A 12,555-nucleotide genomic window follows, 5' to 3' on the forward strand; every position below is an offset into this window, starting at 1 on the left:
CTGTCTGTCCGTCCACCTCCCGCACAGGGCTGCCCAGAGCGATGGCGACTTAGGCAACGGTCACCGTGGATTCTTATCATTTAAGGTCAATGGTGGAAGTGTGAGGGCCATGTAAAGGCAAATTCACATTCTTTAGAATTTGCTACTGGATAAAAATTTAGTATTTCTTTTCTCTGTGTCTTAGTTTTTTTTTAATTTTAAAAATAAAACGGATAAACCCGATGCCCCACCTTCAACAGGACCCAGAACTGGACAGGGCAGGACACACGACGGCCCACTTTCCACAAGGTCCCCGACGTGCCTCTGTTTCTGCGGTGGCGGGTCTGTCCTTCCAGCTGCTCCAGTCGGAAGCGTGGGGCCATTCCCGACCCCCCCCCCCCGCAGGTCACCTGCCCAGTCAGGAGCCACCTCGACTCTATCTTACAGGTGGACATTCCCGGTTCTCCCCCCGACCTGCTGCTTCCACCTGGTCCCCGGCCCCGCGTCCCTGCCCCTGCGGCCCCTCACCTGCGCAGGGGTGAGGCGGGCCTCCCCAGGTGCCACCTACCCTGCGCTGTTGCTCAGGACCGACCCCGCGGCGTTGCAGATGTGGCTGAGCAGCAGGACTCGCCGCGCTGACGGGGCGAGAGGCGGCCCTGCCTCCCACACCCGCCTGGCCACGGCCAGCATCTCGTGGCCAAGACGCCCGCCCAGCTGGGGGCCACCGCGGAGTCCCCTGTGGGGCTGCGGGTCCCGCCAGAGCAGGGACAGCCTGAGCCCCACGTGGCAGGTGAGCCCGGAGCAGGTGTCCAGGTGGCCCAGCCTCAGCTCGTCCACCCTTCCATGTGACAGGCGTCCCCCCGACCCCCCGTGATTGTCTACATGCTACTAATTGTCCTCCCTCCCTCCACACCCCACCCTGGGACAGGGGACCTGCTTTTGTCACGAGGCGTCACCAGCCGCTGGGACGGTGCCTGGCAAGCACCAGCCCCTGCACAGAAGCGTGTCCCATGAGCCAGTGGAGGGACGAGCATGTATGGACACCCCTGCGTGTCGGGAGCTGTGCTGGCCCCGGACACAAATCTGTCCTCACACGCCTGTTGTGCACATGGATGAGCGGTGGCCAGGCCTGTCCGGGAGGGAGGCCGGGGCTCGAGTGGCTCGCAAAAACACGGCGTCCCTGTCCGGGCCAGGCCGGGCCATCCCCACCTCCACCCGCAGTGACCGTGCCTGACAAAGGCCACATCTGCTGGCCACACGGCCGGGGTGCCCCGAGTGGGCTGATGCCTCCCAGATGTGGACGGTTCCTTCCCGGAACTCTCGGCTGACGTCACCAGCGAGCCGGGACCGCAGCGCCCGCCTCCGCGGGTGAGGTCACCGTGCTCTAGGCGGGTGACGTCAGGCTCGTGGCGTCCAAAGCCCCGACCGCAGCCCGTTTGCCGTGACCCCCTGGGGTGCCCGAGGGAGGGGCCGCGACCCCGCAGGGGGCTGGCGGCTGCGTCATCTGTTCAGGGGGTCTGAGCAGGGATGGGGCACAGAATGTCCCCCTCTGCCCTTCCCACCCACGCCCCACCAGGGGCTCCCCCAGGACCCCGAGACGCTGCCCGATGGCAGCTCCCCAAGGGCGCCCCGTCGGCCCCTGCAGGGGGACCCCTTGGTATTGCAGGGTGCTGTGCGCGCCACGCCTGCCCGGCTCATACACACGGATGACGCTGGCAAACCTGCACGGGGAAGTGCCGCTGCGTGTGAACACGTGTCAGTGAACAGCTGTACGTGTGTGTTTGATAAATACGTTTATGTGTGAACGTGCACTTAAAATCACACCGGGACCTGCCCCACGCTGTGTGCTCACGGGTCACCCCGCCACGCCAGCCACGGGACATCTGTCCCGCACCTTCCAGCGGCCCGACGAGCTGCCATCCTGCTAACTCAGGCGCCCTAGGAAAGGAAATATGCTTGTTCTTTGTATCCCGCCGTCAGGAAAATAAGTTATCACCAGGCGGGACGACGAGCAGTCTGGCCCGAGCACACCCTCTGCAGACAGGCGGCAGTGAACACACACGTGTCCAGGTCCTGGGTGGCAGAACCGGGCTCCGACTGAGTGCAGAGGGCCCGGGCTCCCCCACGACCTCTTCTGCCGATCATCACCCCAAAGACAGGGGCTGCTCAGGGCCCAGGCTCGGCTCTGCTCGGTAAAAGGCTCCTGGCAGCTCACGCATCTGCACACTTTCTGTTGTTTCCTTTTCCCTGACATTATCTTATTTAGTTAAAATAATTCTTATTAGGTAGATGACTTTGTAGGTGAAAACTGAGGCTCAAATGGGTTCATTTGTCTGGGCTCAATCAGCAGCTAGGGCAGAGCTCACCCCAACCTCACATCCCCAGGTGGGCTGCTACCGGACAGGCAAAGGCTCTGCGGTGGGGAGTCGGGCGTGAGCAGTGCTGTGTAGACAAGCTGAGAACCGCTGGAGATTGAGATCTGACGGGGGTGTTTGTCCTGCAGCCGGGGGGACACAGCTGTCCTGGTGTGCCGGGGGGTCACTCCTGCTCGGCCACGAAGCTCAGCAGACGTGGCCTCGCCCGCCCGCACCCCCCACACCCCAGGACAGTGGTCGCCGTGGACCGAGGGGTGCGCCCCGGGGGGAGGCAGGGAGGTTTCAGGGACAAGGACGAGGGCAGGAGAGAACGGGCCGGGCATAGCCACGACAGCAGGAAAAGTGTGTTCCGGACGCCACCGAATCCGGCCACGCCGTGAGGAGGGACAGGGATGACAGGGGGTCTGGAAGCGTGTGCTGGGGCAGGTGCCGAGGGCCTTGGCGAAGCCACAGACTCCATGAACTGCGGTCGGGGAAGGCAGCTGAGCACAAACAGGAAACCGACTTCAGGCGTTCGGATTCCCACAGCTTTGTCCTTCCCACGAGGGGCGTCCGGTGAGCAAAGCATTTCCATCCATGTTTCGGGCAAAGCACGGAGCGAGCCGGCTCTAACGAAATGCAGCTGTTCAGCTTCCCCGAGTGCCGTGGAAGGAGAAGGTTCTGGTCTCAGCGTCGGACCTGGGTTTGGGTCTTGGGCCCCGCGATTCCTGCCTCGTGGGAGAGGGAGGTGCAGGGGCTGGCGGAGCCGAGCGACCCCCCTGCCCGACAGGCCCAGATGCGGGTCTTCCCGCACCATCCTGCCAGAGCTGCCCACGGCACAGGCCAGCCCAGCCCCAGACGTCCTGTGCCGTCCCGTCCTGCGCGCTCTGAACCGCAGGGACGGCGGCCAGGGGCTGCTCTCGGAGATACTTTCTGTTACAGCGGTTTTCACAGAATATAAACAGGGACGTTTCCCAGGAACTCCCTGCAAAAACAGCTGCGTGTTTCTCACGCGGTGAGCCCCAAGCGTGTGCCCCAAGCGTGTGCCCCGATTCGCTGAGGGTGCAACAGCAGGAGAACGAGTTCGAGCGATGGGAAGGGTGCAGTTGAAGAGGCATGTGGCGATGATGTCAGCAATTATTTATGCCACAATTATTTAATTTATTTCACAAGAAAACTCAGACTCTGTCATAATAGCAGATAGAGACTGAGTTGGGTTTTTGTTTGTTTTTTGAGACAGGGTCTTGCTCTCTCACCCTGGCTAGAGTGCAGTGGCCTCCTCACAACTCACTGCAGCCTCAAATTCCTGGGCTCAAGCGATCCTCCTGCCCCAGCCTCCTGAGTAGCTGAGACTACAGGTGCACGCCACCACACCTGGGTAATTTTTCTATCTTTAGCAGAGGTGGACTTGTACTCTTGCAGAATTCCTGGCCTCCAGCGATCCTCCTGCCTGGGCCTCCCAGAGTGCTGGGATTACATGTGTGAGCCACCGTGCCCGGCCTGAGACTATTTGTAACAAATCTCACAAATAAAAAAAGCAGTCATTTCTGGGGCTTCTGGAACCTTCCAAATGCAAACATCCTAGGCGAGTGTCAAGGCCTCAGGGTTTGGGGTCTGAGTGTATTCATGGCGATAAACACACATGCAGCGACCGTTCGCTGTCCTGCCTTTGCTACGGTCGCTGGCGTGTCCATGGCAACTGGGGGTGGCAGTCCCCTGCCAGCACTGCCCGGAGGCCCCAGCAGGAGCCAGGTGCCTTCAAGAGGCACGCAGACACGCCAAAGGCTGGAGCACCACACAGGAGTGGAGCACGCACTACCACGCTAGCCAGAGGAAAGCTCACCACGAGAGTGTGGTCAGGCTGGGAGAATTCAGGCACATCCTCTAGCGATCTGGCAATTTTAACAATATTTAGTTTTTACCTAATGTTAAGTTTTCTTATGATAATTACATAGACAGTGGTGATGGTTCTCCAGGCTGTACACAGATACCAAAGTCCTCCCCGGTTTCCCTCAGAGCGGAAACCCCTCTTTCCACCCAACCCAAGCCCCCGGGGAATGGACGTCGTCACAGGTAGTGACCTGCTTCCGGCCACAGAGCCACATGGGCACAGATCCGTGGTGCGGACGCTGGCTCTCTGTGCCCACCCATCCGGATCTTTGCTCCTGCTTTTGGGGGTGCAGCCCGCCTGCCACGGACCCCTGGGCGTGGGCAGCCTGCCCCACCTGCTCCTCCCCGACGGGCCACGCCTCTGGCCACCGCGGGATGTCAGGAGCCGGGGCAGCGGCGAGAGGTTTCTCCCAAGAGCTCAACTCCCACCTGCCTGAAATGTTAAAAAAAAAAAAAAAAATTAAAACTCAGTCCAGGTAACGTATCCTGGCTCCTTGGAAAAAGGCAGACCCACTTAGAATAATGCTCTTCATCTTTCACCTTTTTCAGATAAAATCTTTAGTGCCCAGTACGGCTCTCGGGCTTCTTCCTGGGAGCCACCCCCTTCCCTCTCGTGCCCTGACCTCACCTGGGGAACAGGTTCTAGCTTCGTAAATCAGTTTAAGGTAAAAAAAATAAATAAAAGCAGATCTCCGTTTGAAAATGTGGTCCATTTATTTGAATGGACGGGCATCGTTACACAGTGCAAACACGTCTTTGGTAAAGTAGTGGATATAATGATCGTAAAAAAGGCATGTGGCTGTCGGCAGCGGTTAGGAAGGTAGACAGATATGTACACGTGGCTGCGCCTGGCGGCAGTCCCCTCACTGCGGCGTGGAGGGGTGGAGCGTCCGCTCAGGCCCTGCCACCGTTTTGGTGACGTACGGCATCCATCTGGTGACACCGCAGACATTTCAGTTCGCGTTACAGGATTTCTCTGCAAATCACGGCCGGCTTCCCGCCCTTCAGCTTAGGGACCCCGGGTCCCCCAACACCCGTCCCGGCCACGTCTGTGCCCCACGTGTGCTCAGCGGTGAGGACACACCTGTGTCTCCAAGGCACTCGTGAGACGGCAAAACACTCCCGGAGCAGAGAATCCGCCGCCGCCTGCACACCTGAGCGACTTGCGTGACCACCAGCTTCCAGACGAACATGCACATTCCCTATTTTACAGAAATCTGTCCCAAGCTTCGATCACTACACATGACTTGCCATTTCAAGAGAAGCCTGTGCGCCATGGACACCAGCCGTGTTAATTTATTAGTCAGTAACATGAAAACACAAAAAGTCAAGACATCCATGTTCATACATGAGACGCCATGAGGCCCTGGGAAGAGCTCGCGGCTGGAGGCTGCTCACGTGCCCGGCAGGCGAGGGTCTCGAGCAGGAAGGTGCCGGTGTCTCTTCCGGTGGGGAGGGCGCTTGTGCTAGAATGTGGGCTGTGCGCAAATCACCCCAGACACGGCCCCTGCCCCACGGGGGCTGAGGGGAACCTTGTCTCCAGTTCGTCTCCACATCACGCCACCAGCTTTGGACACTGGCCACCAACTATGGACACCTCCTGTGACCTCAGGTCTTCCTCCTCCGCCACCTGGCCTGGGGCCCTAGGAGCCCCGGCCGTCCCCCAGACCCCGTCTCAGGGCCTGGCCCTGGGCGGGCACCCAGGTCAGGTGTGTGGAACTGAACCTCCCTGTCCAGGGAACCATTTCTCCTAACACAGATCACTCCGTATTCAGAACAAAGTGGAAGTTTTTGGCCAATTCGTTAAAAAGAGGGAGCCCATGAGGTATGACAGTTGCTAGTCGCTGAATTCTGAAAGAACTTTCGCATAGTGGAAGTGGTTTCTCTGTCCCATCTAAGACCTACAGAATGAGTGAATGTTCATAGAACATCATGCATTTTAAAAATACAAATCGGGTACAGGGATTCATCTTTTTTTTTTTTTTTAATACACACACCTGAAGCCAGAAAATTCCGCATACTGGAATTCCTCCCGCCCCCTGGGAGAATCAGCGGTGCCCGGAGCTCTGGCGAGGAACGAGGCTCCAGAAAGGGAGGAAGGGGAGCTGCGGCCGACGGGGTCAGCGCCTGCGGCTGGCCTCCCTGGGTGTCGGCGGTTCTGACATGCAGGGGGGTGGGGGGGTGTTCACATGCGGGGCAGTGTGCATGCAGCTACATGTCAAAACACACCTGTCTCTACCTGTGGCTTGTTAATGCCACTGTCAGGCGTGGAAGTCGCTGGGGCAGAGTCACAGGGTCCGCGACTGTCTGCGTGGGGCACGTCCGTCCTAGGCTTGGACGTTGAGTCTGCAGAGCCCAGAGCGGGGCGGCCCCACCAGCCCAGCAGGGAGCCCCGCCCGCCCTGCGGCTCGCCCCACCCTCGGGGACCCCTGCCGGCATCAGAACCGCACACTGAGACTAGCAGTACCTGCTTTACGGAGGAAGAGATGGTGTTGTCCGGTGAAATCAATTTAGGAGCCTAAAGGATTTAACTGTGCAATTTAATAGTAGCACCAATTTCTCACCTTGAAAGAATTAAATAAGAACCTGAGAAACCTAACGTGACGTTAGGACGCGTGTCTGCCTCACCCAGGGCTTGCGCCCTGCCCCTCCCCAGGGCGCCCCGGCCAGCAGCCCCTCCCCCACGCTCTGAGACGGCCCAGCCAGGCATTGTCTGCAACGCTCGAGTTCGGGGTTTCTTTGGTCGGCAGCTCCCGTCCCAGCTCTGGGTCACGGCGGCCCGGCAGACAGACCCGCGGGCCCGAGCGGCTAAGGCGTGTCCTCCTCGGCGTTCTGTGAGCAGACCGGGCAGCAGGCTCCTGCAACTCTCACGGGGGCCGGGCAGGTGGCGGGCTGGCACGCCTCCACAAAGCAGGTGACCTGTCCGTCCTGGAGGGGACAGACGGGCTGTCAGGTCCAGGACGGCCGTGGGCGGGCGCAGCACCAAGCCTCGCCCTGGTCCCCCCCTCCTCCCCCACCCTGCACCGCCGGGACCGTGTGCACAGTTTCACCTCCCTGCGGATTCCGTAAACCCAGCAGGTGCCGGAACCAGGCTGGGCACAGCCTCCCGCCACGGGAGCCGGCCGGATCAGAGAGGAGTGGGGGGAACATGGGCGTCCTCTCCCCTGGCCGGTCCTTCCCAAATCCGCCCGGCCCAGGCATATGGTCATGCCCTTGCCTGTGGCACCCAGGGGACCTGGACTGGGCACCATCCTTGTGGAGATGATCCCTTGGTCCCGGGTGTGACAGGGCGTGGAGAGGACCCCCATAGTCCCAGGTGTGACAGGGCATCGAGATGACCCCCCCGTCCCAGGTGTGACAGGGAGTGGGGACGACCCCTTGGTCCCGGGTGTGACAGGGCGTGGAGACGACCCCTTGGTCCCGGGTGTGACAGGGAGTGGAGACGACCCCCCCCAGTCCCAGGTGTGACGGGGCGTGGAGACGACCCCCCAGTCCCGGGCGTGGAGACGACCCCCCAGTCCCGGGCGTGACGGGGCGTGGAGACGACCCCCCCCAGTCCCGGGCGTGACGGGGCGTGGAGACGACCCCCCCCCAGTCCCGGGTGTGACGGGGCGTGGAGACGACCCCCCAGTCCCGGGCGTGACGGGGCGTGGAGACGACCCCCCAGTCCCGGGCGTGACGACCCCCACTCACTCTGCACTCGCACAGCGTGCACGCGTCCGTCTTCCACTTGGCGTGGTTGGCGTGAGGCTCGCCGCTGGCGTCCAGGCACTCCGTGGCGCTGAGCCGGGATTCAAGTTTCTTTATCTGCAGGGACACTCAGGTCAGCTCAGAGCCGTGGCTCAGCCCTGTGCTGAAGATGCTCCCTCCTTTGAAACGATGCCTTAAAATGCACCGTGTTTGACACGAGTGTGTCTGAGAGCTTCCGTGGACTCCCGAGTTTACTGACAGACAGGAGACGGGCGCACGGAAGCGCCAGGACAGGCGGGTGGACCCACCAGCTGTCACGGAAGCGCCTTGGAAACAAAGGGGGAGGGAATTCGCAAAGAACCGTGAGAGCGAGAACGAGTCAGATGAGGGAAGTATCCTGAACTTGCATTTCCAAAGGAATGAATGTGACTCGCAAGGCCCAGTCTCAGACCTTCCTTATTCTCCTGGTAATGGAACGGCTGGCTTTATGTGGCAGCCCAGCACCCAGAATAAATCCTAAATCTGGGTGGCCCAGGTGCCTCACTACAGTAGCAGGAGCCATGGCAACTCCTCAGAGAGGGCTCGCCCTCCTCACACCTGCCCCAGGTCGAGGATTGACCTGGATGCACCTCTGACCTCCCCCTCCCCCCCGTCCCGGCCAGGCTGAGTCCCCGGCAACAGGGATCCCGAGTTCCTGCCATGTCCTGTCTGGCGGCCAGCGTTCCTGCAGCAGCCCCAGTCTGGTGACACCGAGGACCCACTGCTCAGGTGTCCCCTCAGGAAAACTGAGGACCACAGCCCCAAACGACCCAGACACAGCAAGGCCAAGGGAAGAGCCTGGGGTGGAGACAGGGCCGGAGTGCTGCCGCACCTGCAGGCTGGTCACAGGTGTGCGGCCGGGACTGCTCTGGGGGAGACGCCGCCGGCCCTACCTGTTTCCTGAGGTCTGTGATGGTCTTCTGCATCTCCTGGACGAACTCTCTGAAGTCATTTGTCCCTGGGCCCTTCGCGTGCTCGCGGAAGGCGGAGGTGAGGTTGCCGAGAGGTGTGCCGTGCTTCCCAGCACTGTGGGGGGAGGGGGCAAAATATAGCCCCAGCAGGTCACTAGCAGACTCGGTTTACCCACGTTAGACCAGCTGTCCCAGAGACGGGTGCTCCGAGCAGGACGCCCGTCTCCCGGACAGCAGGACGTCCCCGCACTGTGGTCCTCCTACCCCTGGTCCCCCAGCTCGGGCCCCTCCCACACGGTCCTGCCCTCGGAGACGGCCGCACCTCAGTGTCCTCCGCGGGCGGGTCTTCCTGGCCGGCTTGTCCTCCTGGTAGCTGAACTCAAGGGACCGTCGGCCTCGGAAGTGGTAGGAAAACACGTTGAACTGGCCCCTGGTCCTGCAGTCTAACAGGGCAACACAAAGGGGCAGTCAGCGTTGACGGCTCCAATCCTAGTTGAAGTTAAGTGCACCTCGTCACACATGAACAAACTGGCACCTTTATGTCAGGCGTGGCCAAGGTGACCTCACGAGATCCAGCAGCTGGTCTGCGGGACCTGACCCTCCCTGCCCTGGGGGCCAGGCCTTCAGCCCACCTGTGCCCCCGCCCCCCTAACCTCTTAGTCACTGATCTCCCCGAGGACAGCTGACGCTGTTAAGGACACTCGTTGCCCATCATGCCATCATCTGCAGCTCCTCCCACCATGGCCAGGTGGGACCTTATGGTCTGGAGCATCACAGCCACCTGCACTGCACCTGCAGGCCTCACTCCTGCACCTCCTGAGGGACCCAAACACCCCCCCCAACAGCGGAGGCCTCTTGCCTACACCTTATAGCCAGCCGAGAGCGGGGACCCCAGTGCTGTCACCTGGGTCCCAGGTATGGGAGGGGCTATCAGTGATGTGTGTCACATGGACCCCAGGTGAGTGAGTCCCCCATGCTGCGCCTCACCTGGGCGCCATGACATTCTATGCAGGAAAGTGACGGGGTTTTCATCTGCCTTGTGTGTCACCCTCAGCCCGGAAGGGCCAGCGAAGAGTGAAAGCCGAGGCCAAGTGTGGCCCCGTTCAAATTCTAAAGACCCACAGAGCCCCCGGGGTGGGCGCTGCACACGGAGTCCAGCCAAAGCCGACACCGCTGGCCTCCTGCCTCCAGCTCCCCTCTGGACTCACTTCTTCCTGAGGCGGGAGCGAAGTGGTGGCGGGTGTCTTCAAAGCCCCTGACAACTCCACCAAACGATCTGTGTTTTCTTTCTGCAGCTAACTGTGCAGCTTCCGAGTCAGACCCCGAAGGCGGGTCCGTCTCACTCTGTTCTGCCCACCAGTGGTCTCGGAAGAGCAGCGCCAACAGTTTCCTAGACCACGCTCGTCTAAGTGATTTACTTAGGAGTAAAGTGGCATGCTGTCTGCAGCTTCCTTGGCTAGCTCAGAAACACATATGCATTATATACACGCTCACACACACATACGCATGCACATACACACCTGTGAATGCACGAACATATATGTATGCACGCATACACACAGATATATATGCACACATGCACGTGCACTATATATGTGCAGGGCACACATGCATACACATATGTGCAAATACAGATACACATGTAGTTGTGCACACATGTATATCTGCATTGTGCATGCACATTACAGTGCACACATATGTATACACATGCACATATAAATACATGTATACTCATACTTACATAAAGAGTCATATATAGTGAAATGTGTACAGCCGATGTATCTAGGTGAAGTGTGAGTTTTCTGTAAGCTTTCAATAATTATTGCAATGATCTCAAAATCGTGTATCTGCATGCACTTGCATGTGCGTGGGTGTGTGAGCCTCTTGTGCATGTGAGAGCACATATCCAGGTGTGCACATGTGTATGTTCTTCCTCACAAATGATTAATCCCACAAAGAAGTTCATAGCTCTGTTCAAAGAAAAAGAGGCTGCATTTACCCAGGAGTTGCTTCTCAGGTTTCCTACGTGCACAGGTATCACGTATGATTTTTAAAAAACACGGGAATGATTATGAGGCACAGTCTGAGGAAGTTTGCTTTACATGTCTTTTTTAAAAGGTGAATTGAAAAGAGACAGCGATGGACATTTGGTTCTGTCAAACCGCAGTTCTCTTTTTTGTTATTTTTCTGCTGTGTCAATACTTTAGATACGGCCTTGGGGCTAAAATGGAAACAGGTGAGAGCTTAGCAAGCATCCTCCAAGCTTGTCGGCTCAGGGCATGCCTGCGGCTCTAGGAGGGAATAAACGACCTCAGCGACTGCTTTGAGCAGCTGGGCGTCCCCAGCAGTCAACCCACAGAGAGACGGCGGCTCGAGACACCGTGACGGTGCAGGGACTGGCTGCAAAGTCTGTCCAAGCACCTTGGACTTTCTGAGCAAAAGAGCAGAACACCAGGCTCTACTGCTGCTTCTGCAGCTACAGGTGCAGGTATAGGTGTAGCCTGGCAAAGCTATCAGAAAATGGAGTGTTGGGTCTGTGTGTGTGTGTGTTGGAGACAGCTCTGGCTGGCGTGCAGGGGCCGGACCACGCTCCCTGCAGCCTCGACCTCCCGGGCTCCAGCGTCCTCCCGCCTCAGCCCCCCGCCACGCAGCGGCACCGGCTGGAACACGGAGCTTCTGTGTCTGAGAGTATCAACTGGCTCCCCCCAGTGAGTTCAAGAGAACAAATTCCTGCAGACAGAATGAGTTTTCCGCCATGCTTGTAGAAAAGCATTCTAAACTTCACAAACCAGCGAAAATACGAAACAAAAACAAAACAGAACAAAAACAGATATAGGTTTCCAACAGGTGTAATAATAAGAATGTAAATGACTTGAAAATTGGTTATATGGCAAGCAGAGTTTTGTTTTTTATGTGAATTCTCCTACACATGTATGGGGTAGAGACAGAAGAGGAGGAGACATAAAATCAGACCGCGCACCCACTGCACATCCCACACTGCACACCCCACACTGCACTCCCCATACTGCCCACTCCCCACACTGTGCACTTCCCACTGCACTTGCCACACTGCAAACTCCACACTTCCCACTGCACACACCACACACCGCACTCACCATACTGCATGCCCCATGCTGTACTCCTCACACCGCACTCAGCACTGCACACCACCCTCTGCACACTCCACACTGCACTCCCCATACTGTGCACTCTCCACTGCACACCACACACGCACACCCCACACTGCCCCACACACTACAGCCCATCCCCACATGGCATACTCCACATGCACACCTCATATGCGCGCGCGCACACACACACACACACACACATTCTGTCTTAGGGGCTATTAAAAACCAGCCCTATTAAAAATGCAGATTTCTACACTTGCTAAACTAAATAAAGTCCTGACCAAAACTAGCACTTCAGGAGAAATGCGCGGAGGAGAAAACAGCCAGAGTTTCTGAACTGTGTGTGTCTCTTTGAAACCACAGAGCAGCCACGGTTGCCACACGCTCCAAGGGCCATGGGCATCTCTCCTCTCGTCTCCCTCACCACACAGCACATGTTATACCACAGGTTCCAAACAGGCCCTGGCATCCTCTTCTTCTACGGGGCTCTGATCATAGTTTGAATAAAGCCAAAATTACACACACACTAGAAAATGGAAACGGAGGCTAACCCAGAGTGGG

General features: G+C 58.5%; 1 protein-coding gene across 2 annotated transcripts in view; it reads right to left on the reverse strand.

Moving 5' to 3' along the window:
* Positions 1–6,747: 6,747 nt before the first annotated feature.
* The window catches only part of PXDN (peroxidasin), a 92,151-nt gene continuing 86,343 nt past the window's right edge, over positions 6,748–12,555 (reverse strand). For both annotated transcript variants that reach the window (XM_076000512.1, XM_076000511.1), the window contains 4 exons: positions 9,186–9,306; positions 8,846–8,978; positions 7,917–8,030; positions 6,748–7,151 (listed from right to left, as the gene is read on the reverse strand). In XM_076000512.1, the coding sequence (XP_075856627.1) occupies positions 7,032–7,151; positions 7,917–8,030; positions 8,846–8,978; positions 9,186–9,306 (488 nt within the window). In that variant the 3' untranslated portion in view covers positions 6,748–7,031. The remainder of the gene's footprint in view (positions 7,152–7,916; positions 8,031–8,845; positions 8,979–9,185; positions 9,307–12,555) is intronic.

This window comes from Microcebus murinus, chromosome 3, assembly GCF_040939455.1.
Source record: "Microcebus murinus isolate Inina chromosome 3, M.murinus_Inina_mat1.0, whole genome shotgun sequence".
In the NCBI taxonomy this organism is placed as follows: domain Eukaryota; kingdom Metazoa; phylum Chordata; class Mammalia; order Primates; family Cheirogaleidae; genus Microcebus; species Microcebus murinus.